This window comes from Cicer arietinum, chromosome 8 (assembly GCF_000331145.2).
Source record: "Cicer arietinum cultivar CDC Frontier isolate Library 1 chromosome 8, Cicar.CDCFrontier_v2.0, whole genome shotgun sequence".
Taxonomy (NCBI): Eukaryota; Viridiplantae; Streptophyta; class Magnoliopsida; order Fabales; family Fabaceae; genus Cicer; species Cicer arietinum.
In genome coordinates this window covers 5,487,782-5,511,972 of record NC_021167.2, presented here as the reverse complement: position 1 = coordinate 5,511,972, position 24,191 = coordinate 5,487,782, and the positions used below count along the sequence as shown (strand labels likewise).

General features: G+C 27.5%; 2 protein-coding genes and 1 non-coding gene across 3 annotated transcripts; all 3 read right to left on the bottom strand.

The window, feature by feature from the left end:
• Positions 1–5,744: 5,744 nt before the first annotated feature.
• On the bottom strand, positions 5,745–7,425 carry LOC101490999 (GATA transcription factor 5). Its single transcript, XM_004512039.3, has 3 exons — positions 7,238–7,425; positions 6,806–7,141; positions 5,745–6,694 (listed from the first exon to the last, which is right to left on the bottom strand). The coding sequence occupies exons 1-3, from the start codon at positions 7,322–7,324 to the stop codon at positions 5,975–5,977; spliced, it is 1,143 nt and encodes a 380-aa protein (XP_004512096.1). The 5' UTR covers positions 7,325–7,425; the 3' UTR covers positions 5,745–5,974.
• Positions 7,426–14,505: 7,080 nt separating this feature from the next.
• On the bottom strand, positions 14,506–14,576 carry TRNAG-GCC (transfer RNA glycine (anticodon GCC)). Its single transcript has one exon. It is a non-coding gene; the product is annotated as a tRNA-Gly (tRNA).
• Positions 14,577–19,226: 4,650 nt separating this feature from the next.
• LOC101489895 (leucine-rich repeat (LRR) family protein) lies at positions 19,227–20,729 on the bottom strand. Its single transcript, XM_004512035.4, has one exon. The coding sequence runs from the start codon at positions 20,524–20,526 to the stop codon at positions 19,258–19,260; it is 1,269 nt and encodes a 422-aa protein (XP_004512092.1). The 5' UTR covers positions 20,527–20,729; the 3' UTR covers positions 19,227–19,257.
• Positions 20,730–24,191: the final 3,462 nt, after the last annotated feature.

Sequence of the window (24,191 nt, the reverse complement as noted above, 5' to 3'; positions counted from 1 at the left end):
GGAAAGAATTTTGAAAAATAATGTTATGATAAGTCTTCCTCAACTCTCAGCTAAATTGCCATAATACGTAAACCATTCAATTCAATTCAACTTAGGTGTCATTTTTTAATAACTTGTTTGGATCTTAAGCATACACACTAACCAACTTATATAGATTCGAAAATGTGCATATTTGATAATTATTGTATCTAAATTCTTCGCTCCAACTTCGCATTCTCAACTAAACATGCATGGAGCCCGTATGATTAATTTAGAGCTTTATTATTAATTACAACCAAAACTTGCTCCAACTTATCATTCATTATCTGAACTCTCCTAGCATCTTCTCTTATGATTTTTATCAATTATTTATATGGGTTTATTTATAACATTATTACTATTATTCTATTAATGTTGAGTTAGAAACAATCAAAGTTAATGAGAGCGACACTAAGTGACAGCTGAATTGTTTTCACGTATATCTAACGAAAATGATGGGTTCTAGCTAGTAGTTTACATACGACATTAAAATATGATTAAGAATGTTTTTAAGATACTTGTTTTCAAAAAATTAAATAAAAAATATAACTTTTTAAAATTTTAAAGCATTCAAGACATAACTTTCAAATTTTTATTTTTATTTTGTATTCTTTAACAAGATCCAAGAGCATTTGTTAGTATTTTCTTTAACATTATTTTATTATGTCCAACTTAAAGTTAATTCTGGAAAACGTCTAATTAATTTCAGGTAGGAAAACGTCTTAATTCTGGAAATAGTTATTTTAGTGCTTTATTAGAATGAGCTTAAGAGAATGAAAAATATTAAACATGCTAATGACATACTCCCTCTCTACTTAATCTTTGATAAAGATTAAAATGAAATTTAAAAGTATCAAACAAAATCTGTTATTTTTAAATGACTACGCAATAGTTGAAATTATAAATTGAATTTTTTTATCTGAATGCCAATGTGGAATTATTTACGTATGACAACTTGGTATCCCGTAGCACCACTATCTCTGGTAACAAGCTATGTCAATTGAATTATGCGACTCTTGGTCTGTCACGTTACTCTTTTGGACTTGAAAAATGATGTTAGGATCAAAAGTAGACATGTTTAAAAATTTAAAGATAGAATCTAAAAAAATTGCATCCACTAAAACTGATTTTCATTTGTATTACAGTGACAAAAACAATATTTAGCTTAACCTTGCTTTCTTCCGGTAGAAGAAAGAGATTAGTGAAAAATGTTGTCTTCCAATAGAAGAAAGAATAATTTTTTTTTCTTTCAAATCAAGAGCTAATTTTTTTTTTAAAAAAATAATAGAAATATGTTTGTACTAAAAAAGTTTTTTTTTTTTTGTTTTGAAATCTTTTCAAAATTTCCTAAATTTTATCTAAATTAATTAATTTTAAAATATATTTAACATGTCCGGATTGATCAATTGATATGTATAAATATATATAAGGCCCGACCGCAACAAACCCAAACAAGTTGATGAACACAACTCGCCAAACCCAGAAAACATAGCAGATCTCACTAAATAAAAATCGAGGAACCTATAAGATGGCTTCTGACTAAAAAATGTTGTAGAAATGTGAACATTTTTTAAGAAACTTGGGTAATATGGTCCATTTAAGTTGTGCATGTAAATAGGTGATCCGTCCTAATTAATTAGTGAAGGGAGTTGAGGGCTTGGGTTTGGGCTTGTACGGGATAGAAGTTGGGCCGTTCACTTTTTTTGGCTTGCCCTGTCAAACATAAATAAAAAAACTACACGAATAATAATTGGGCTGTTGCGATATGGACCAATGCATTTATGTTTGGTTATCATAGATTTAAAAATACTAGTTTAAGACATTTAAAAGTTAATCTCATTTGGTTTATCATTGTTAAAATATATATTTTTTAATATATTTTTTTGTGATTATGAGGGGTCAGATCAGAGAGATAAAAAAACTAGAAATCTCATAATAAGTCTCAACATAATGTGTTAAATATACAATAAAAAAGAAAAAAACATAATTGAATAGCCTACTACAAGAATCTACCGAGACCAAATTTAATACAACTATCAAATACCACTTGATACAATTCACGAGGAGTGTGAGAAATAAGGGTTTTACCAGAAGAGTTGCATGCTCTATAAAAAAACTAGAACTAAACCATTTTGTACAATTTTTTGAACTCGACTGATATTTTAAAAATAGTTTACTAACTGAACAGAACAGTACTAGAAAAAACAATTTTCACTTAACCAAATAATTTTTAGTGTTTAATAAGAGATATTCACCCTATTACACGTGTGAATGACTTTATACAAGTGGTAAGAGTTTGTTAGATGATAACTTAGTTAGAATCTTAAAAGTAATAATTTTGAAGCAAAATATTATATATAATATTTTAAAAGTTAATATTACATACTAATATTTATCAATTATATTTGAAATATATAAAAATAGTGATAAAAATATATCGAATTAAATAAATATATAATATTAAAAAATAATTGAAACTAAAAAAATAAAAATATTAAAATTTATATATACAGTTTTGTTTAATTTATTTTTTAAAAATAAATTTAAAATTCAATTTAAACAATTTTTACAAAATAAATTCTAAACAAATAATATTCGATTTTGTACAGTTTTTATTTTTTATGGATCTGATTTAGAGTTTATTTTTTAGATTGTTTGGACGTGAATAGTTTCACTCCTTTGTGTATATATATATAGTTGAGGTTGAACATTTCATAACTAACTTTATTGAGTTTTATCATTGAGATGTAAAAAGTTCAAAGCACAATGCTCCTTTGACTTAATTTTCTTGCACTTTCTCGCTTTTTCCCGTGTTCTTGAGTGATGAACTTCAGAGGTCTGATATGGTATCACTATAGACTTTACATTCATTTTTTCCTCTTCACAAGTGTGACATTCGTTTCCGCGTTTCTTTTTGTTTTCTCTTTCTAACAATGCTATAGTTCCAGTTTCTGCCATAAGCATTATCACGTGACTTCAAAATATCAACCTTCTTTTTGTTGGTTCATTATTGAATAACTCTCATTTATCTTTAGTGTTCGCTAATGTCAGTTTCTTGATTCAGGACCAAGAGAAGGAGGTCTCACACATAGAATAAATCGTTTTACTTTGAACCAAAATACAATCAACAAGTTTTTGTGATGACAAATTCGAAATTGAGAAAGAAGAAGCAAACTAGAAAGAAGGTTGAATTTGAGCTTGATTATTTTGAATGCGATCATGAATGGGATCATCGTATATATTAAATCCGTTCGTTTAAGATTTTTTTAAATAATTTTTATAGTATTTTATTTTTTATTATAATATTTAAAAAAGAATTAAACAATGAAGTTTTAAATGAAAAAATTGATTTAAATAATGTATTTTAAAATATCATTAAAAGTATTTAATTTATATGTTATAATTTTTTTGGATAATAAAATTTCAAAAAAATAATTAAAATAAAAAGTTGTTTTGAGAGTCCTTAAATCCTAATTAAATTGACAAAAATTGATATTGTTAAATTCGACATCTCGAGACTTCAAAGTGTGGGTTAATTTATAAAAATTATTTTTTAATCGAAACAAATGAATCTAAAATAATTTTTATTATTTTTAAGTAAATTCATAAAAATCATTTTTAAGAATATAAAATTAAAATTATTTTTTAAAAATCTTAAGCAAACATGTCGAAGGTTAATCTAACACTTGTATTTTAGATTTAATAATAAACAATGAAGTTTTGGAATTAGACACTCGAAATAAATGAGAGCAAGATGATTCAGCTATTTTTCAAGGTGTTTTAGTTGCGGCCCTTATTATTTTTTCATTTATTATTAGACAGCCATAATATGTTAACTTTGTTTATAATCGTAGCTCAGACCTAAATCGAGTAGAATTGAATTGGATCAGTACAAAAACAAAACTAATATCCCTAGTTAAGTCTTATAGATGGGAAGAAAAGTGGTTGTAAGATGAGATATAGTTATTTGAAAAGTTGATAGATAATGCACAACTATAACATAATTTTTTTTTATATAAATAATTAAAAAAAAAAAAAAAAAAAAAAAAAAAAAAAAAAAAAAAAAAAAAAAAAAAAAAAAAAAAAAAAAAAAAAACCATATGAGCCTGGAGTACCTTAGCTAATAAATTATATTGATCCTGGGAGGTGGCATCACTCTCATAAAGGTATGAATGAAAATGTCAGGTGGGAACTTTATTCCCCATAACCTAACTGTTGGTTGCATTGAATATTAAAATTTGAAATATCACCTACTAAAGCAAAACCTACCAAATACAGATACCGATCCAAATAACCGATCATTTTTAAGACACTCAAGTTAAACACATTAGAGTAAGTTCGAAAACAATGTACAACCCTCCACCCCTTTTATATCTCATCGGTTACATAAAGATTCTTTTCTTACTTAATAAACCGGTCATCAATTATTTAACGTTGCGTTAGGACCGAAAATAAATACCATCATAATAAATTCTCTAATAAAAATATTATCATCATCATATTGTAATATCAAATTTCAGCCATATGCATCATAGTTATGATGCAACCACATGAAATTCGAAATGCTAAAATATCCGGTTCCAGCAATGCACGTGTATTGCGCTCCAAATAATTCTACTAGTGTCTGTTTGAGTGTTCAATTTTCAAAATAAATTTGAATTTCAATGTTGTGTCATTTTGCCTAACTTTATGAAAATGAAATGTCGATGTGGTGAATTGGTGATTACCTTCTTATGTTTGGTAGCATCGATAAGATTGCCGTGTGGGTTCAGTTACAAGTGAATGTGTTCTTTTGCTGTGTAATTTACTCACCAACAATTAATCTTACAACATAAATTAAAAAAATATATATATACACAATAACTAAGCTAGATACTATATGAGATAGCCACTATTTCAACCAATATATTTATGATTAAATTACGGAGATTCCAATTTGCTATTTTTGATTTGTTTGTTAGAGAATATCCTTAATTTGTGTTGAAAGGATAAAGCCAAGTGAAAACTACGATCTACAGTAAGAAGAAAAAAAACACAAAGGACTTGTTTGACACGGATAAATGGTGTGGTACCCCATTAATATGTCAGTCCAAAATCTAGTGTCGCATAAAAGTTCAAACCAAATTTTGTGTTACTCTAAGTCCAAAAAATGTTTAGTTCTCAAATAAGTATTATGGGCCGTTGGATTTGGATACCTTCTAAATTGTGAAGCTTCCAAATGCTTCAGTTTCCTAAAGTACTTTACTTTTCTTCCATCTTAAGACACATAGAAGCCGTTTAGTTTAACACCACTTTGCTTTGTGTTGTTTCGTTCATGAATTTCATGCCTTTCAACGGCCACTCCAAAATAAAGCCTCAACAGACAGTTTCAATTTGAAACCACTAACACCCACACCACCTCATTCACATTTGAAACGTAAACAATTTCCAAATTTAAAAATTATTGATTTTGATACACTAAAAAATTTGTCTAAAAAGTCTGGCTTTTTAAGCTTACGCACCTAAATATAGAGAAAGAAGAATATTCTAAATTTGAACATACACTTTATGATAAAAAAAATTCTTGCAGCTAGCATACTATATTTACGGGACTCGATATACTAAAACTTCAATAATCACAAATTGATTAAAGTTAAATATTTTTCAATGATCCAACAATTTTGATTAAATGATGGTGTAAAAAAATCTTTATCATTTGGATAATATGAAAATTCATTTAAAAAAACTTATGATAAAAAGGTCTTGCATAATGCATATATCAAATTAAAGTCTCCTAAACAGTTACAAAAGCCTAACCTAGCGCACTCAATACAAGGGAAAAAAATGTGTACACTAACTCGGGTCCCATTGAACCGGGTCTAAAATCTGCACTACATTCTCTATCTAGTTTTTTTCTTCATTTTTTTTCAATCTCTTTTTTAAATAATTAAAAAAGGAAATTAAATTAAATAATAAATCAAAAACTTGGAACAACCGGAGAAGGAGACAAACCGGTTTCAACACCACCAACAACCTCCTTCTTCCGCCGCATCTCGAGCACTTTCCGGTGATGGTTTGAGTGTAATTCACTTGAAAATGTAGGACTACAAGCGGGTCTGTATTCGGGTAATAACCGACCCGATTTAAAACGGACCCCACATGCATTGCAAAGCGTTTTCGCTCCAAGTGGGCCAGTTCGCCACTGAGGGGTTTTCTGAACACCGCAATGACTGCACCGTCGCGGCGCCAGAGCCACCGTGCCGTGACCCGACCCATTAAAAGAAGCTATTTTCTTCGGTTTCTTCTCCGGAACCGAATAAACCTTTTCAAGATTTTGAGCTAAGTTGGTGTAAATCAACAAGGTGCTAGTAGGTGAAGAAGAGGTTGAAGACGAAGTTGTGGTTGAGCTTGAAGAAGATTCGGTTAAAGAATTTGACCCGAATGGCCAAACCCGAACACTGGTTCTTGTTCTTTTGCTTCTAGCTTTGGTCTGAACCGGAGTTTTGAAACAGGGTTGAGAAAAAACCGGGCTTTTGGGCTTATTCTCGGGCTTGGGCTCAGACTCATTAACCACAACAACACTCTTTGGGTTTTTCTCTGTTAAAGTAACCACAGGTAAAGCAGCAGAGAATTCTGAGAAGGAATCGGAATCTTCAACGAAATGAGAGAGCCATTCCAAGTCTGCAACATCATCACTCTGAAATAAAAATTGAAACTTTCGTCAACAAAAAAAAAAAACATTCGATTTTTTTAAGGTTTATCTATATTGTCGGAAATTAAAAATTAAAAAGAAAAAAAAAAGTGTTACCGGAACGTTGAGGTCAGTGGTAGGTAAGGAACAAAAATCGTCTTTGAGAGAGAAACTGGTTGAGTTAAGGTTTGAAATTTCATGGTTTTGGTTGTGTTGTTTGAGGGAGACACAAATAGAGGAATCTTTTTCTTCCTCTTGTTGTTGTTGTTCTTCAATCACGTGAGAGAAGTCAAGTAGGTCGTCAACAAAAAAATCATCACAAGAGGTACCATTTTGTGCATTGAGACATGAAAGTTCATCAACGAATGTTTGTGGGTTGAGTTTTACGGTCATGTCTTTCCTTAAACTTGTTTTCAAAGCTGTTTCAACGCACTCCATTTCTGTTTTTTCAGCCTAAAAAAATAATATGTATGTCAAAAGAAAAAAAATTGAAACTTTTTTCATTTGTTAATAAAATTGAGATAATTGAAGTGTGAATAATAACAATACCTGTGGGAGAGGAACTTGTTGAATGGTGGAAGAAGAAGGCAAGGGATGAAATTGAAAGAGAAGAGGATAGGGAGTTTGGTAAAGCATTGAATGAGGGGTGAAAGTGTCCAAAGATTATTACTAAAAAGTGCTTCTTTCCTTATTTATTTCTCTCTCTTTCCACTCTTTCTAATTTACCTTTTTTTAATTTTTTCTCTCTACCTAAAGTATTCATTCATTTATTTATAACAACAATTTCAAATTACGTTTTTATTTACTAGTATATGTTTTTCATACATAACGGTAGATGGTCATAAATTAGTGAAAATTTTATACATAAACCTGAAATTTCGAGCGTGGATTCCCTATTATGTTTTTTAGGAGTAGGACGACTCGTACTTACCGTATTTCACAATTTTAAAACTGTTTGAATTTTTTTATGAAACAAAGGGTGGTGGTTTCTGTGTCACACTGTACATGTTGTGTTATCTTTTCCCCACTGGAAAAACCAAATTTTGTGAGACCTAGGAAACCACGATTTATTTTTCTTTTAAAAAATTCTTCTACTCTTTTTTAACTTTTTCTTTTCCTCTTTGGGAGAGAGAAGGGATTTGAAAACTGAAAAATTAGGCCAAATCTTTCACAAAATTACCTCCTATGTTTAGTTGTGGCTCATTTTGGATTTGGCTGTTCACTACTATCCTATCCTTTACTTTTCCCGCTCTCTCTTTTCTAATCACTAATTACCTTACCACTATATAATAAAAAATTAATTACTTCATTTTTATAAAGGTAAAAATAAAGTTTTATTCAATACTGTAAACTCAAAGACACAAGATATGCCCATCCATATACATCATACTCAATTTCACTTTTGGCACTAAATAGAGACACTCAAATTCAAATACGGCTTGTATAATTTAATTGGTAATACATTGATATACTGAGATTCGAGTTTCAATTTAAATTTTTTTTTTCTCTAAATTTAAAGTATGTGACTCTAATTATTTGATAAAATTAGATATCCAAAAATTCTATTTTGCTAAAACATAAACAAATTATTAAATATTACAATTCAACTATCTATTAATTTATATTAATATTGAATTAAATTCTGTCTAGTTTGCTACCCGATTGAGTGTCATGTGTTTGGCTATACTAGGAAAGCAAGGTGTGATATTTGATTAAGGGTCATGGTAATTCTTTTGTTACTACAACAATATATTTGGGATTGCAAACCATGAAAGTCTAGCGGATTTAATATAGCAAGACTAACAACTTGTGGTGACACGATGTAAGAGATTTATAAAATGTTTAACTGTGGAGATGCACAATTGATATATTCCATGCCTCTATATCGTGCTAATGATGTGAATCAATGCACTTGGAATTTTACATGTAGAGAAGATTATAGTGTAAAATTGATCCACTACTTCATTATGGAGCATTATATTAATAATAGAAGTAATAACAACTTGGTTGAAATCTCCATCAAGTATTGCAAAGTGTAGTGTACATGCCTCCATGTTTAGAGAGAGTCTTCTTTTAAATTGGAATGTGTTAGATGGATGAAAATGGTGTTTTCATTTGTGCTAAAACCACACGGTTTGTTGGTGTGCCACAACCACAAAAGGTCGAGGCATGGGGGGTTAAATGAGGGTTTTAGTTGGTAGGAGTTATGTATTTTTAGGGTATTTTTGGAACTTGTCTACAAGATTATGCTAGAGACTATTTAGGGTTGGCCCAACACTCATTTGAAATTTGGAGTTATTTTGTATTTGCGTAAAACTATTATGGTCAATTTGTCAACTTAAAAAGATACGATACAAACAAATAATGCCTCTCATTTGTTAGCTCGGGTGTCATTATTGCATATTAGTTATCAATATTTTGTTTATAACCATCTTGTATTAAATTTACTGATTTGAATGAAATTAGATAAGTTTGATTTCATAAAAAAATGGTTTGAATTCAATTATCGAAATGCAACACTATTAAAACTTAGGAGAGAATTTTATTGACTATTGTTATCTTATCTACCTCGATAAATTAGTTTCTACAACTGTGCACATAAAAATCTCGATTTACATAAATAAAATGAAATTTGTCGAAATTGAAACATATTTGAAGCTTTGCACCGTGAAAATAAGCATATTATTAATACCCAAAAGTTTGGTGTTTCTTACAAAATGAAATACATCTACATTAACATGCATTGAACCTTCATGGTAACAAAACTATGTGTGAATACATGTAGAATGCAAATTTTTGTAGCCACAATTTGAAACTCAAGCTTTAAGGCTACTTTCAACGGAGGTTCTTGCTCAGTTTTTTAAAGAACAAACTTTCTATTTTTTAGTTCAACAACACTTGGAGTATCCCATGTTAAAGATTGAATTCGCTGTGAAACTATGATTCGTCACAAAAACAAGATAAATTGGTCAAGTTGTTTTCTTTTTTTAATGGTAAAGTAGCCAAACCGATTTTAAAAGAATATTATGTTGAAAAAATGATACCATTTTTTCCTATAAATTGTAATCATTTAAAAATATTATACTTAATTTTTTATCTCACGATTTATTCTCTTTGCTCTTAATTTTTCACTTATTATTGTACTAAAAATTTAAATTCTTCAATAATTCATTGTTCATTTTCAATTATTGTAGTTAAATTTTAAACTTTCTTTCTTATTTTTTATTTTGTTTTAAATTTATTGTGTATTAATTGAAAATCTAAGATCTCAAAATAGATTTCACTTTTTGTTTTTTGAATTATAGACTACACTTTTTGATTTTGGGTTTGGAGAAAGTATTTTGGAATTGTCCGATTTTATTGTTATTTTCATTAAATTTGATATTTTTTCAATTATTGTTATTAAAATTTAAAAATTTTCTTCATATTAATATTACTTAAAAATATTTAAGTTGCAATAAAATTAATATAAATAAAATATTAATATGTGAGGTAAAATTATGAGATTTTATTTTTTTTGTTTTTTTACCAAACCTAATATTAGTTCAAAAAACTTGCACCATTGGAACAAAAAAACATTTAGTTGTTTCAACGTGACAATGTAAACCCCACTTAAGACTTAAGACACTAATGTTAAGTTGCACTACACAAAGTGCTCTAAAATTGAAATGTATACAACTTTTTTATAAGTAGTTTAATAATTAGACTCGTTTAAACCCGAAGTTGTACCTACCGGAACAAGTGTCCAATTAATTCATATTATTGGTGATAATCTTGTGTAGTATAGGATGATAAATGGTTTGGAAATAATATGACTGCAATAGCCAGCCTGATGATGATGATGATGATGATACAGTTTGTGTTTGGATTTGGGACAATGGACATGGCATGCCTTAGAAGCAAAGTGAGTAAAAGTGATTCTAGGCAATGACATCAGATCAGCTTTTGTCGCTCAGAACCAAAACTGACATTATTCCCCAACCACACCCCCCCTTCCTAAATTATTCTTGGGTGTTACTAAAATTAGAGGTTAATTCGCGGATTGTATTTAATATAGACTAAATTACTTTCAGACTTCCCTTAATTTAATTTCAGGTAACGTTTTAGTCATTTATCTCTTTTTTTTTTTTTCGACTTGGTCATTTATTTTAAGTGACAATTTGATATTTTATGTTTTAAAATTTCAACAATGATATCCTTTTTTATACAAAAATTCAAAAAAAAATTCAATCAAAACTCATAAAATTAATTATATTCTTCAATATAATACAAATTTCATCAAATTCGTAACGCAAATTTTCAAATAAACTCATATTTTTATACTTTATTTGATATTGTTAGGAATAAAGGACTAAATCGGGGGAAAAAAAAAGATAAAGGACTAAAACATTACCTGAAATTAAGTTAAGGGACCACGGATGTAATTTAGCCTTTAATATATTAATATAAAATAATAATATAATTTAAAAATAAAGTTATTTTATTTTAGAGTAGAATATATTATTGAATGATTATATATAAGTTATATTTATTTTAGTATAAAGAAAAAATAAAATATTGTTGATTAATATATTTCATGCAAATTAAGTATATTGAAATATGATATTATTCATAATATTTTATAATTTTAGAGATATAATTTTTATTTTAAATATTTTTTAAATGTGGAATTGGTTTATTCAAGTTTTTTAGTTTTATTAAAGTGTTTCTTCTAATAATAAATTTGTTCAATAGTTATACATTTTTTATTGTTAAAGTTGTACATTTAACTATAATATGTTCTTCATTTTATAAAATTTATATTAGTTTTGAAATATTAGATTTATAAATTTATTTACTTTTTGATATTTTCAATTTTATATGTTTATCGTAATTCGTCAATCTAAACATATCCTAAATAACATTATCTGTTTGCGGTTTATTATAATATTCATTTGTAATTTCATTCGTGATAGGTTAAGTTCATAATAACATTCAAAATATTGAAATATTTTTTCACGTGAACAAATATAGATGAGATGTATAGAAGAAAAAATAGAAATTTCTTAAGGTTCAAAAACCTTAAATAATAATAATGTTTTTTGATGTAATAAAAATGTTAGTTTTACAAACTTGTCAAGTCAAATAAAAATTCAATATAAAATTTAACCAAATTCTATAGTTGTGATATTTTGATGGAGAACAATTTCAATTATTTTAAATATTGTTTCGCCTAAATAATTATAATATGAAATGTAATTTTCAAATAATTATTTCATACGATCAAGAAACTTCAAAAGTGAGTTGCAACAAATTATAAGCAAGAAAAATTTATGTTGTTTAAGATATCAAAAGTTTTGAGTGAATAGTAAAATAACTAGAAATTATGTATATCTAAATATTTAATATTATTCTTTTTTTTTTATTGATTTGTATTTTTATTATTATAAAACAGAAAGAAAAAAAAAGTTATGAAAGACGAATACAAATCACAGGTAAAAAACTCAGAATGTGAAATGAGAATTGTAAACTGAGAATGTGCCACATAAATAAGTATAACTCAATTGTATTTCATAGTGTTGTCGTCATTGCTTGAATTAAGAATGTGCAAAAGAGTGGTTGAAAAGAAAAGATAGATTTTGATGTAAATATGTAGTCGAACTTCCATTGTGATTCTGTATTAGTTGTTGAAATAAATTTTTTGATGAGTAATTAGAGTCTTTTAAGTGTATTGATTAGTCATTTAGTAATAAATTAAAACTGAAATTATATAAATAATTGTAATTGAATGGATAAGCAAAAAGGTTTGCGTTACATATTGGAGAAATAAAATAAAATGAAGTAGAAAATGAAAAAAATTATATGCTCTTGAAAGATGACACATCAAACATTATATGATGTATCATAGATGAAGATGAATTGTCGCAAATAAAATTTAAAATTCTATGTTAATATATTATAATAGATTAAAAAATTTCATTCGAATTTTATTAAAGAAAAATTGTGTTCAGAAAAACTATTTTTAAATTTATAAATAATCATTAGTCAATTTTTTTTGTTATAGATAATTAAAATACATAAATTTTAAAATATTATTTCAATATTTGGTTGTTTATTACGCGCCCTTATGAATTTCTTTTGGCATTTTCTACTATTCCTTTACCACTGTAATGACTAGATATTCATTACTTTCAGCATTATTAAACTATTATATATGCCCAACTAGGTTCACATAAGCACAATTGATAATCCATTTTGAGTACTAATAAAATTTCTTTCGCATGATCTATACATTTTCCCGATTCCCAGTTTAATGACCACAAAATTAGGAGAATATACCAATTTAATGTTACATTTTTAAATAGGAATAAATGTATTCCAAAATTGGTGTGACATAAAATCATGGTTACAACATTTTAATTGTTCAATAGTTTCAAAGACTTGGTTAGAGATAACAAATTGAGTTGGAATATCAATGGTACTATATCAAACAAGTGAAGTAGTTATCTGTCATGCTTTTCATGTATGCTCTCATCATGGGGTCGATTATTTAAAATAAGATTTGTGATAATTTAGTTTGATGTTGTATGGTTATTCGGAAAACACGCAATCATGCTATTTTTCGTGGAAAATCAATCTCATTTGATGAAATATTAGAGCAAGTCAAATGACAGTAGCGTATGGTCGATAGTGAAAAATGTAGATGATAATAAGAGAGGGGTGGATAAGGACATTAATTAATTGTCAAACACATTTAATAGATAATTTGTGCTGTCATGGTATATATGGCATGGTGATGTGGTAGTGTGTCTCCTGTCATAATTTTCCTTATGAAAATAGAGCTGTTATGAGTTAAAAGGTGTAGCAATTATATAATGGATGCATGATCTGGTGAATGCCACAGGAACCATGGAATTGGGATATGATTTTTACTTTGGTGAAATAATTGAATTTGGTTATAGTGTATTATTTACATGTAAATGTAATGCTTTGTTTGATAGTGATGTAAATACTTTATACTTGCTAGCTATTGTAGTTTGGATTCTGTCATAGACTTGTTCAAGCTTAAACTTGTGTAAATTTTTAGTTTTCTCATATTATATCTTATACTTTGAGTTGTTCTTTGTTATTATATTTTGTCTTTTTGATATTGAAATAAAGTTGATATATCAGTATCATTCAGATAAATAAATATTTAATTCTCGTCAATAGGTTAATGAATCCCTTAATCCTTAAAAGTTAACATAATAAATGTGGGTCCAATTGTGTATTACTCTATAATATTTCAATATGTTGGTCCCCACCATGGCTAAAAAGTCAAAATTTAAGAGACTAGTTGGCCTTAATTTTATGTGGTTTGAAAACAGAAAAACATAGGACTAATATACACAGTTATAACATAGTAGTATATACATCTGTGAAGAAGATAAGATAGAGAGCATGAAAATGGTCCGTGCATATAAAGCAAAATTAGAAGGAAGCAAAAGGGTCCAAAAACATTAGTGCTTGTGTGTGACACGCACTCAAGCAAATTTAAAAGTGCTGGCCACCTAACCTTATCCCTTCTGCGTCATTTATATGTATAAGCTTTTATAGCTATTTCTAGTTTTTATCAAAATCTCATTGATGTTTTCAAATTTCTGTAACCCCTTTTAAATTCTGGTCCTGTGGTGTGTTCTAATGATCAATATATATTTCCAGAGACTCATAAATTTGTGAAGTCACTGCAATGATTGCCTTCTTCTACGAACTCTGCAAATATTTTCTTTCTTGCTAATGTATAATTATAAAAATGATGTTTCACAGATTGATTTGTAAAAGTTTTAAAAAATTAATTATGCACCAGCCGGGAATCGAACCCGGGTCTGTACCGTGGCAGGGTACTATTCTACCACTAGACCACTGGTGCTTATATGATTATGTGTTGGTTCTGAAGCATATATCCTCCAAGTAGTGAACGCTGCATCCGATTAGGTTATATATTTAATGATTTTTCACTCATAACATGTGTATCCTTTTAAAAACTAATAATGTAAAATATGTTTTAATTTTTATTTAATTGACTTTAAAAATATTATTCTGATAATTTGCTTGTAGATACGATGATGTGTTTCTGATCTAGAGACTAGAGTTTACACCTTTAAGATTATATAAAAGAAATTATAAGGACTAATATATACTCAAAACAAAGGAATGATACTGGCAATTTGGTGGATAAAATAATTTTATTGATTTTTTAATGGTTAGCAACATCACTTTTTTTTTTGCTGTAAAAAAAACATCACTTTTTTTTTCAAAAAGCAAATCACACCTTGAAAGTAGATAAACGAACCTAATGTTTATGTGTAAACAAAATTAAAGTTATACATGCAAGTGGAATTCCAAATTCAAATCTATTAGTAATAGATATGACAATAAGTTATTGTTCATGATCTAACATGCATGAAGTACCAATTCAATGGTGGGTTGGATTGATTAAAGTAAATTTTGATTTTTTTTAATCAAAATTGGCCAACTCACTTAATCCATAAGCTGTCAACATAATTTGAGTACTTGCTATTCCTCCTAACGTGAAAAATTGATAAAGTGAATGAATTTATGATTAATATTATAATCACCTATAATTGTTTATACATGTGCGCATAATAGCATTTATTTATTTGTTTATTAATAGTTGATATTATTTATTTTATTCTTTAAATAAATTGATCACTTTAGAGTAATTTAATAGTAAAAACTCAATATATTTTATCTTAAATTAATACTAAATAGATACATCTATTTTCAGTTACTTTTATACAATTGTACTTATATTTTATTCCATAATAAGTATCATTTTAGTTTTTAAAATTTAATGAAAATATACATTTTAATCCTCATCCCATAAAAAATATTATGTCATCCTACAATTTCAAAACATCCTTAAAAAACTTACGCGACATCAGAATGGTTTACTTTTACACCCATTTCTTCTCCTAAAAACACAAATCTTTTTACAATTTTGAGGTTTTAGAGAAAAATGAATTAATTTGTTTGTTTCTATAATTATGAGGGATATGTGTATGTACGGTATGCTAAGAAGGAGAATTTGATGCTCCATGGCCCATGCAATCCAAATTTCCCTAACAAGCAGTTATTATGGACACGAGTTGGCTATTGCGTCTAATCCTAGTGGATTGAAAAGCAAGTCCAAGGCCCATAAATTGTACAACTGTAGCATTAATAAGCATATGTTAAGAGAGGAAGTTCATATGAGTTATTTCCTTATCCTTGACAAATTTAGCGTTTGGTGTTGAGAAAATTGCACATGCATGGGTAGGTGAAAATTCGAAAATGATTGGTGCATGCATAGAGATGCTTTTGACACTTTGAGAAAGAAATAAATAGATAAAGTAATGTAATATATTGTGATGTGATAATAAGATAGAGATACAAAGAAAATTAAATATGGAATGCATATAGAAAAATTAGAAGTATTCATTCTTATCATAGTTGGTGAAAATTACCTAGATTGAACAAGCAAGCTAACAAGACATACATAAGAGAACTCAAGTTCTTAAGATAAGAATGAATACTTCTGGTAATATTCCGACTACATTTTCTTTAATATTCTATATATTTTTTCGATTTTTTCCATCTTCTTTTTTGTTTATCTCTATCTTCATACTTCAGACCTCTTACATGATGTTTGGATAACTAGTACCTGTTATATAATATCCTTAATTGTAGTTTTGATCCTCCTATTTTAACTGAATTGCAAAAGTAGTCCCTCTATTTTGTTTCTCCCCAGTTTTGGTCCCCAAACAGAATTTTGGTCAAAAACTTGATAAAATTTCATTTTTTTTGCATTTATTTAAGTCATACAATGCCTCAAGATCTCATTTGCAACAATTGTACCTGAAATATATGATCATAAATGGTGTAATACGGCTTTAAAAACTAAAATTTCATCAAGTTTTTAACTAAAATTCTGTTTGAGGAACCAAAACTGGGAAGAAACAAAATGGAGGGACTACTTTCGCGATTCAGCTAAAATAAGGGGACCAAAACTGCAATTAAGCCTATATAATATAACAATTGTGAGAATTATTGGATTGAGTGTGCGACTCTCAAATTTCTAAGCTAATTGAATTGCTCCCCATCACAAGAACATTGCAACATACTCTCTCCATCACTAATAATAAGTATTCATTGTTTTTTTTTTTACGTATATAAAAAAAAAGTATATAATAAATTTAATTTGTCACTTACATGTTTTGATGTTCGTAAATTACATATTAATGTGCACAACTTTTACTTTATTATTTTTCAAGAGAAATCAATAATATTAATTTAATGAATGGTATATATTTAGGGATAAACTTTTTTTCTAGAAGGGTACATATAATTATGGTCATAAATAGTATTATTTAATAAATATTACAAAAAAGAATTTGTATAATAAAGATTAGAATGTTAGTGTATTCAATTTCCTCTAATTTAGAATGAATGACCTAATTTATCATTCCAAACATATTTATAAAAGTGTATAAATTAAAGAGATATATGAAGGTACTTTTACTAATTGGCACATTCACTATTATCATCCTCTATATGTTGTTTATGTACTAATCCAACTCAAAATATAATTAAAAAAATTAATGTATAGTCAAATCAATTTTCTTTAACCACTTTTTATTTATATTTTAGAATAGAGTGGGTGATAATTTGGAGTTCACTTTTCTAAAAAAATTTGGAGTTCGAAAAAATCTCACAACTAATGTCTATTTTTCTTGTGGGAATAATGTAATTCTTATCAATTCTTAATATGATGAAATTATTATCAGCTAGTGCTTATATGAAATTACAATATTATTATATTGAAATGATTTTTGACCCTTGATATGAGGTAACTTAATCTATTTTTTTTCTTCTTATTTTTGTTTCTCTCTTATTTGTAATAAAAGGCAGAGATTTCAACATACTATCATGTCATTTGAATTGGTTCGTTTCTATATTTGAAGTATGCATCAATGATTTTCTTCAAAAGAAAGTTCAAAGATTCTTTGGGTTGTATTGTAAACTCATGGGATGATATAATAACCCAACTTTAAAAGGAAAAGTCACTTCTTTTTTATATAGGCAAATATCAATAGATTGATAGTTATGTAAGTATTTTGGATTTGAATAAATCTCTAAGTTATTCATATAAAAATGTTATTTTATAGAATTTAAAATAAACGGGCCAATGTGTCAGATTATTCCTTCTCCGTATTATTTTTTCTTTTCTCCGTTGAATTAAATTTCTGTAAATTATCGTCTGACAGTGGTCGTGGCACCTTTGTAACGGGCCAACCTCACTGCCACTGAAGGGCCCAAACATGAATTTCCCCATCCCAAAACTCACATGGTTATTAACGTTACGGAAAAGACACAAAATCTAGCGGTTGATCCTCCTCTCGTTGATCAATCAACATTTAACAGACATAATCCTCATTGCTTTAACTCATAGCTAAATTCCATATATAATACTATCCCTTTCATCTTCAATAGTTATCTTATGTTTCAACACATTATCCAATCACTAACTAACACATCCAAACAAAATCATAAATAAAAGAAAAAAATGCTAACAAGTCCTTAATTAATACTATTGAATTATAAAAAGTGATATTTATTTTTTATTGTTTTTTATTGCTTAAGGTATTTGTTGTCATGATCTAATAAAAATTAGATCATTATTATTTCTAATTTTTTTTTGAAGATAATCTTTTAAATTCAGGATTACGTCTCTTTTTCAGAAGTATTAGACTTTTGTTATAACTTAATTGACAGTTTATTTTTTAAGACGTGCCATTTTTATTATTTTCTGTGTCTTTGACTTACTTTAAAAAAAAGTTCTTAAATATATATTCCTTTACAAATTATTAAAGAGTTTAAAAATAATCTAAAATAATTCATCATAATAATTTAATCTACCATATCATAATATGTAATTTTTAAATTAAAAACAGTTATTCAATTAATTGGTGTTGTAACTAGGTGTTATTGACCGTTAGTGTAAAATAATTTTACATTGATAATAGTTTTTTTTATTCTCATTACAAAATATATTTACTACTCTTCTTTCAAATATATTGTCTATTAATACTATATTTATCTTAAAAGATGAAATATCAATATTAAATACATTTGTAAACAAATATTATAAATTTTAGCAATACAGTAATCATATTAAAACTATACTTATTAAATAAACTGCCATGAAATATGCAATACATGCTTATAATTATAAGTGAAGAGATTAATAATGTAAAATTACATTTAATAGTTCAAGTGTTGATCTACATCATTAAAGTATGATATGCCATTAAAAATTCTCAAACTTAAGAAATATAAAAGTAAAATCCTAAATGAAGAGACGAATTTTTTTTGGAGTTAAAATAGATAGAACAAGAGTAACATTTAGGTTTAAAAAATATTATATAAAACCCAAAAACAAAATGAAACTATTTGAGTAGCACAAAGAAAGCACATAAGATAGAAATAAAACGAAAATAAAAAGTGTAACATTATGAAATTAAGAACCATGATTAAAAATTAATTTTCATCTAAGGGATAATTACATTGAAACATTGTGATGATGATTTCTGTTGTCCACCTTGACAAAAAAAGAATCTATGAGGACACCTATACAAACAATTATCAACTAAACTCACATTAGCATAATCTTGTTTAAGAACCAACAAAGGACGAGGTATCCCTCCAAACAAATAATTACCCCCTAACAAAAGCCTACCAAACGGGGCAATCCCAATTTCCGGATAAACCGTTTTCAATGCAAACTGAACCGGAATCAAACCGGTGAACCGGTTATTCTCCAAAGACAAAGACGAAAGCTTTGGCATCATAGCCAAAAACAAAGGTAAAACACCTTGAAGCTTGTTGTTGCTTAAATCAACAGCTATAAGCTCGCTCAGCGATTCTGTTCCGTAAGATGGAACTTCAATGGAAGAAAATTCGTTGTATGAAAGTGTTAACTGTTGCAACGATGGAAGCTCGAAGAAAATCGAAGGAGCATTTCCACTGATTTTGTTTGAACTCAAATCAACTACTTGTAGATACATCAAATTCTTGAAGCTTTCAGAGGATAAAGAACCGTTTAAATTGTTGTTCCTTATTGAAATCTGAACTAAAGAAACCGGTAATGAAAACGGTACACCGGAGAATCCATTGTTGCTTAGATCCATGTAGTAAAGGTTTTTCAAATAACCCAAATCAGGGACATTTCCGTAAAATTTATTGTTTTGAAGTTCAAGTCTTGTTAATCTTTGAAGATTGTTGAAACTCGAAGGAATTGTTCCTTGAAGATTGTTGTTATCGAGATACAACTCTTGGAGGTTGGAAAGGGAAGTTCCGAAGGAAAAGGGAATTTCACCGGTGAACGAGTTTGTCGATAGACTGAGTCGACTCAGACGAGTTAAGTTTGAAAGTGATTCGGGAAAGTTACCGGTGAAGAAGTTGTTTGAAAAATCGAGAGTTTCGAGATAAGGAAGGTTAAAAGTGATGGTGGAGAGTGAGCCAGAGTAACCAGCTTGGTCGAGACTGAGTTCGGTGAGTCGACTCAGTTTGGAAACGACGACGTCGCATCTGAAACCGCAAGTGAATTTTTCGCTGAAGAGATTATCGCAAGGGTCGTGATTGAAGTCCCAGGTGGAAACGCATGAACCTGGATACACGGAATCAGGGTTTAGTTTTTGTTTTAGTTCCTTTAGAACTTTTATGTCACCCCAATGTGTTTTTGATTCAGCTGTGAGAAATAATATTCCTGAAGCGAAGATGATTGATGATGAAAATAGAAGGAAAAGATGAGACCCCATTTTGTGATATTTTGAATTGACTCTTCGGAGAAAAATGTGATTGAAAATAGAAACACGAATTATAAAGTGTGTGTGTGTTGTTGTTGTTGAGACAGTGAATCTGGACCGTTGAATGCGGAATCGGGGATGAAAGGTAACTTTATGAAGTGTTGCTCTCTTCTCCACTCAATGGAAAAGAGTCAGAGATTTTTTTGTAAGAGTGCTTTCAACTTTCACGGGTGGAGATTTACAGTACTTATCTGATGAAGTTTTTCGTATTAAATATTTTTTTTAGAGATAGTACAAAACATAATAAAATAATATTTTTTAATTTTTTTGGTTTAACTGCATTTTTGTATTTTCATTTATTTATAAAATTATATATTTTTAAAAATTTGACAGTTTTAATTATTTTTTTTACAAATTTAACTAAAAATAATTATTTAATTTATTTTGAATAATATAGTATATAATTTCATTTTAAATATATTAATTATTTACATATTACTAATTATACTAAAAAATTTCAAATTTCAAAATTGAATTTTTAAATAATTTTTTATTAAAATTTTAGGAATCTTAGTCAGTAAATTAAATCACATTATATTTGTTAGTTAAAAAGTAAAAGTAAAAGGTGAATGCTATTTTTAGTATACAAAATAACACTTTCTTAGGTCCTGGCGTATTGGTATAACGACACATATCGCTATTTTTATATTGACGTCTGTAATACGCGTTCAGAAGTGAATCCTGCGTTAGGATTTGTTTTGTACTTTTTTTTAGTTTTTAAATTATTTGGTGATAACGGTTATGTGTACTTCTTGCTAGTTCTTATCTAACATTCTTTAATTTGCTGATTTAAGTGAAAAGTCTAATTATTTGTTGTACAAACTTTAGTTTACTTAGATTACAAACAAAGAATTGTATATTTTAATTTAAATATTTTTATTTAACATATTTAAAATGTTAGTTACAAGGTAGAAGAAATTATGTAAGGTTGGTGGAGATTATGGATCAAATGCCAGGTAGTGTGGGATCTAATGCGATGGCAGTGGTTGCAAAGTGGACTAGTGGAGGTTTGGGCATCGGGACCCAAAATTAAAGACTTAAGGTTTGTCATTTTTGTAATTATTAAAATTTATTTGATTAAAATAATTTCAAAAGGAAATTTCTATTATGGCTAACTAACTTCAAAAATTGGCAAAGTCATACATGGGACCGGCCTATCTTTTATACAAATGATTTCTCTTATATTGGTGCTTCTAACCAACTTACCGAACCATTTCTAGACAAAGCTATATGGATGGACTGTCTCCATCTCTAAATATATGAATATGACGATAATTTAGAAATTTAATAGTAATACTAAATTAAATAATAATTAATATTGGTTTTTCAAGTTTATATTTTAATAAAGATAATTGATTTACTTTTTTCATTATAGTATTGATAAAATACTTTCTACAATTCATTAACTTAATTTGAAATAACAATTCAATTTTTTTCTTTCTTTGATTTGATAATTTTTTAAAAAATATTATTATTTTTTTTACGAAACTCGTAAAATTTATCAACATGTTCAAACAAAATTTATAAGATTCATTATTAATTTCAATAAAATATATATATATATATATATATATATATATATATTTATCAAATCTTCAAATAAATTTAAATCTTTATCTCCAACAACGTTTAATTCATCAAATAAATACCATACGCTTTAAGGCATGATCCCCAAATCACAAAAACTATTTTTTTTCTTCTTTTTATCATTCTCCAAATCAAATTACTAACCTAAATTATAATATGCGAGTTCTTTATTTGATTTTGTTGAATATGAACATATGAGTTTATTTGAAGATGATAATGAATTTCTGTAAAAAAAAATGATAACATTGTTGATATTTTAAGACATAAATGATTAAATTATTACTTAAAATTAAATTGAATAAAAAAATAACTTAATTATTACCTGAAATTAAATTAAGAGACTCTAAGAGATATGTTGCCTATAATATTTATTGCTAGGTAAATTAAATATAAAAAATAATTAGAGGTATGTATATTAGTAAATAAATAAATAAATAATTAATGAATTTTAAAAATTGACAGATGCCTATAAAAATGATAATAAAATTTCTCTAAAAAAATTTATATTAAAAAATATTAATAATGCCTAGGTTTATTTGATCGACAAGGTGTCCTAAGACATTATGTTGTCACTAAATGATTGCTAGATATACAACAATTATAAACCTAGTTTGTTTTAACTCTAAATTTTAGTTACTTAAGCCTCACACTAATCACCCTCCCAAAAATTGTTTATGGTACACTTTAAATACTATTTAAATACAGTTAGGTCCTAAGAACAATTTTGAAAAAACCTATTAGAATTGTTCTAATTGTGTGCATTATTTAAAATTATTAGGCTCACACACTCATATGACTAAAAGTTTGAAATGATTAAAATAAAATATGACAAATTATTTCAATTATGATAAATTCAATTGTGAGAGTGAGACATCTTTAAATAAGTTAAGAACACAACTATGATTCTTCTATCAGAGTAAAAACGAGTGAATGCTCTTAAATCAGATGTGCAAACTCGAGACCTACTAAAAACAACTTTGTTCTTCTTGATCTCCTTACATTGGAGATGTTCTAAACATGTATTGGACCAGGACAAACATCATTGTTATGTGTGACGTCAAACATTGTGTTTATTTGGTTAAGCTACTACTCAGTCACAACAACATTGAAAATAACACGTTGAAACATTATTATGTTTTATTTTGGTTTGTTTCAAAACTTAAAATTACAACCTTAAGAATATTATTCCTAAGAACATTATTACCAATAATTTTATTTTTATCAATATGTATGGTTAGTAATTAAAGTTTTTATAAATGTTTTTGAATTTGATTTAATTTATAAAATAAAATAGAAATGTGTTAAACTGTTGTGGAAATAGTAGTTTAGAATTGGTTACCTTTTATTCTCATTAGCAAAGTAAAATTTAGCAAGAGAATAAATAGTGAAAAATTATGTAAATAATATATTCCTAAAAATAAAAAATGTATATAAGGCACAATTTGTTAAAATTTAAAGCAAATATGAAAATGAAATGTCTATTTATTTTGTGAAAATATTTTGTGTTTTTATTTTTTAAACTCTGTGTACATTTTATCTTGAGTAATGATTTTTTAAGTAAACTATTATCATGAAAAGAAGATGAAATATTAGTTAACGAAGATATATTACTGAAGAAAACAAAATGATTGTTTTTAAAGAAATATAAACAATTATTTACTTTTAAAAAAGATCTTAACCCCTTCTTAACAAGTAAAATAAACACAATATTTAAAAAATAAAAATATAAAATATTTTTACAAAACTGAATATTATCCACCCAAGATGTATGATCATGTGGTCAATGAGTAATTGATCCTTTCAATAATAGATTAAGCCTTTGAATCATTTAATAGAGATGAATAAAATAGGTGATCGCTCATTCAACCTATATTTTGCTCATATAAATCATCCTACTTTAGACTCTAAAATTTAACTTATGATAATTCAGCTAGAAAATGATGTTGTTTAACACTTCTCCTAAGAATATAAACTTGTAAGCCCATTAAACATTTTGACCAACGAGGCCAAGCCTGGATAGTAGTGCCAAT

Coding starts and splice junctions, on each gene's coding strand:
- LOC101490999 (XM_004512039.3), bottom strand. CDS start 7,324: ATGCTTTACCAAACTCCCTATCCTCTTCTCTTTCAATTTCATCCCTTG. Junction 7,142..7,237: donor AACAAGTTCCTCTCCCACAG/GTATTGTTATTA, acceptor TTATTTTTTTAG/GCTGAAAAAACAGAAATGGA. Junction 6,695..6,805: donor CCACTGACCTCAACGTTCCG/GTAACACTTTTT, acceptor TTTTTATTTCAG/AGTGATGATGTTGCAGACTT.
- LOC101489895 (XM_004512035.4), bottom strand. CDS start 20,526: ATGGGGTCTCATCTTTTCCTTCTATTTTCATCATCAATCATCTTCGCT.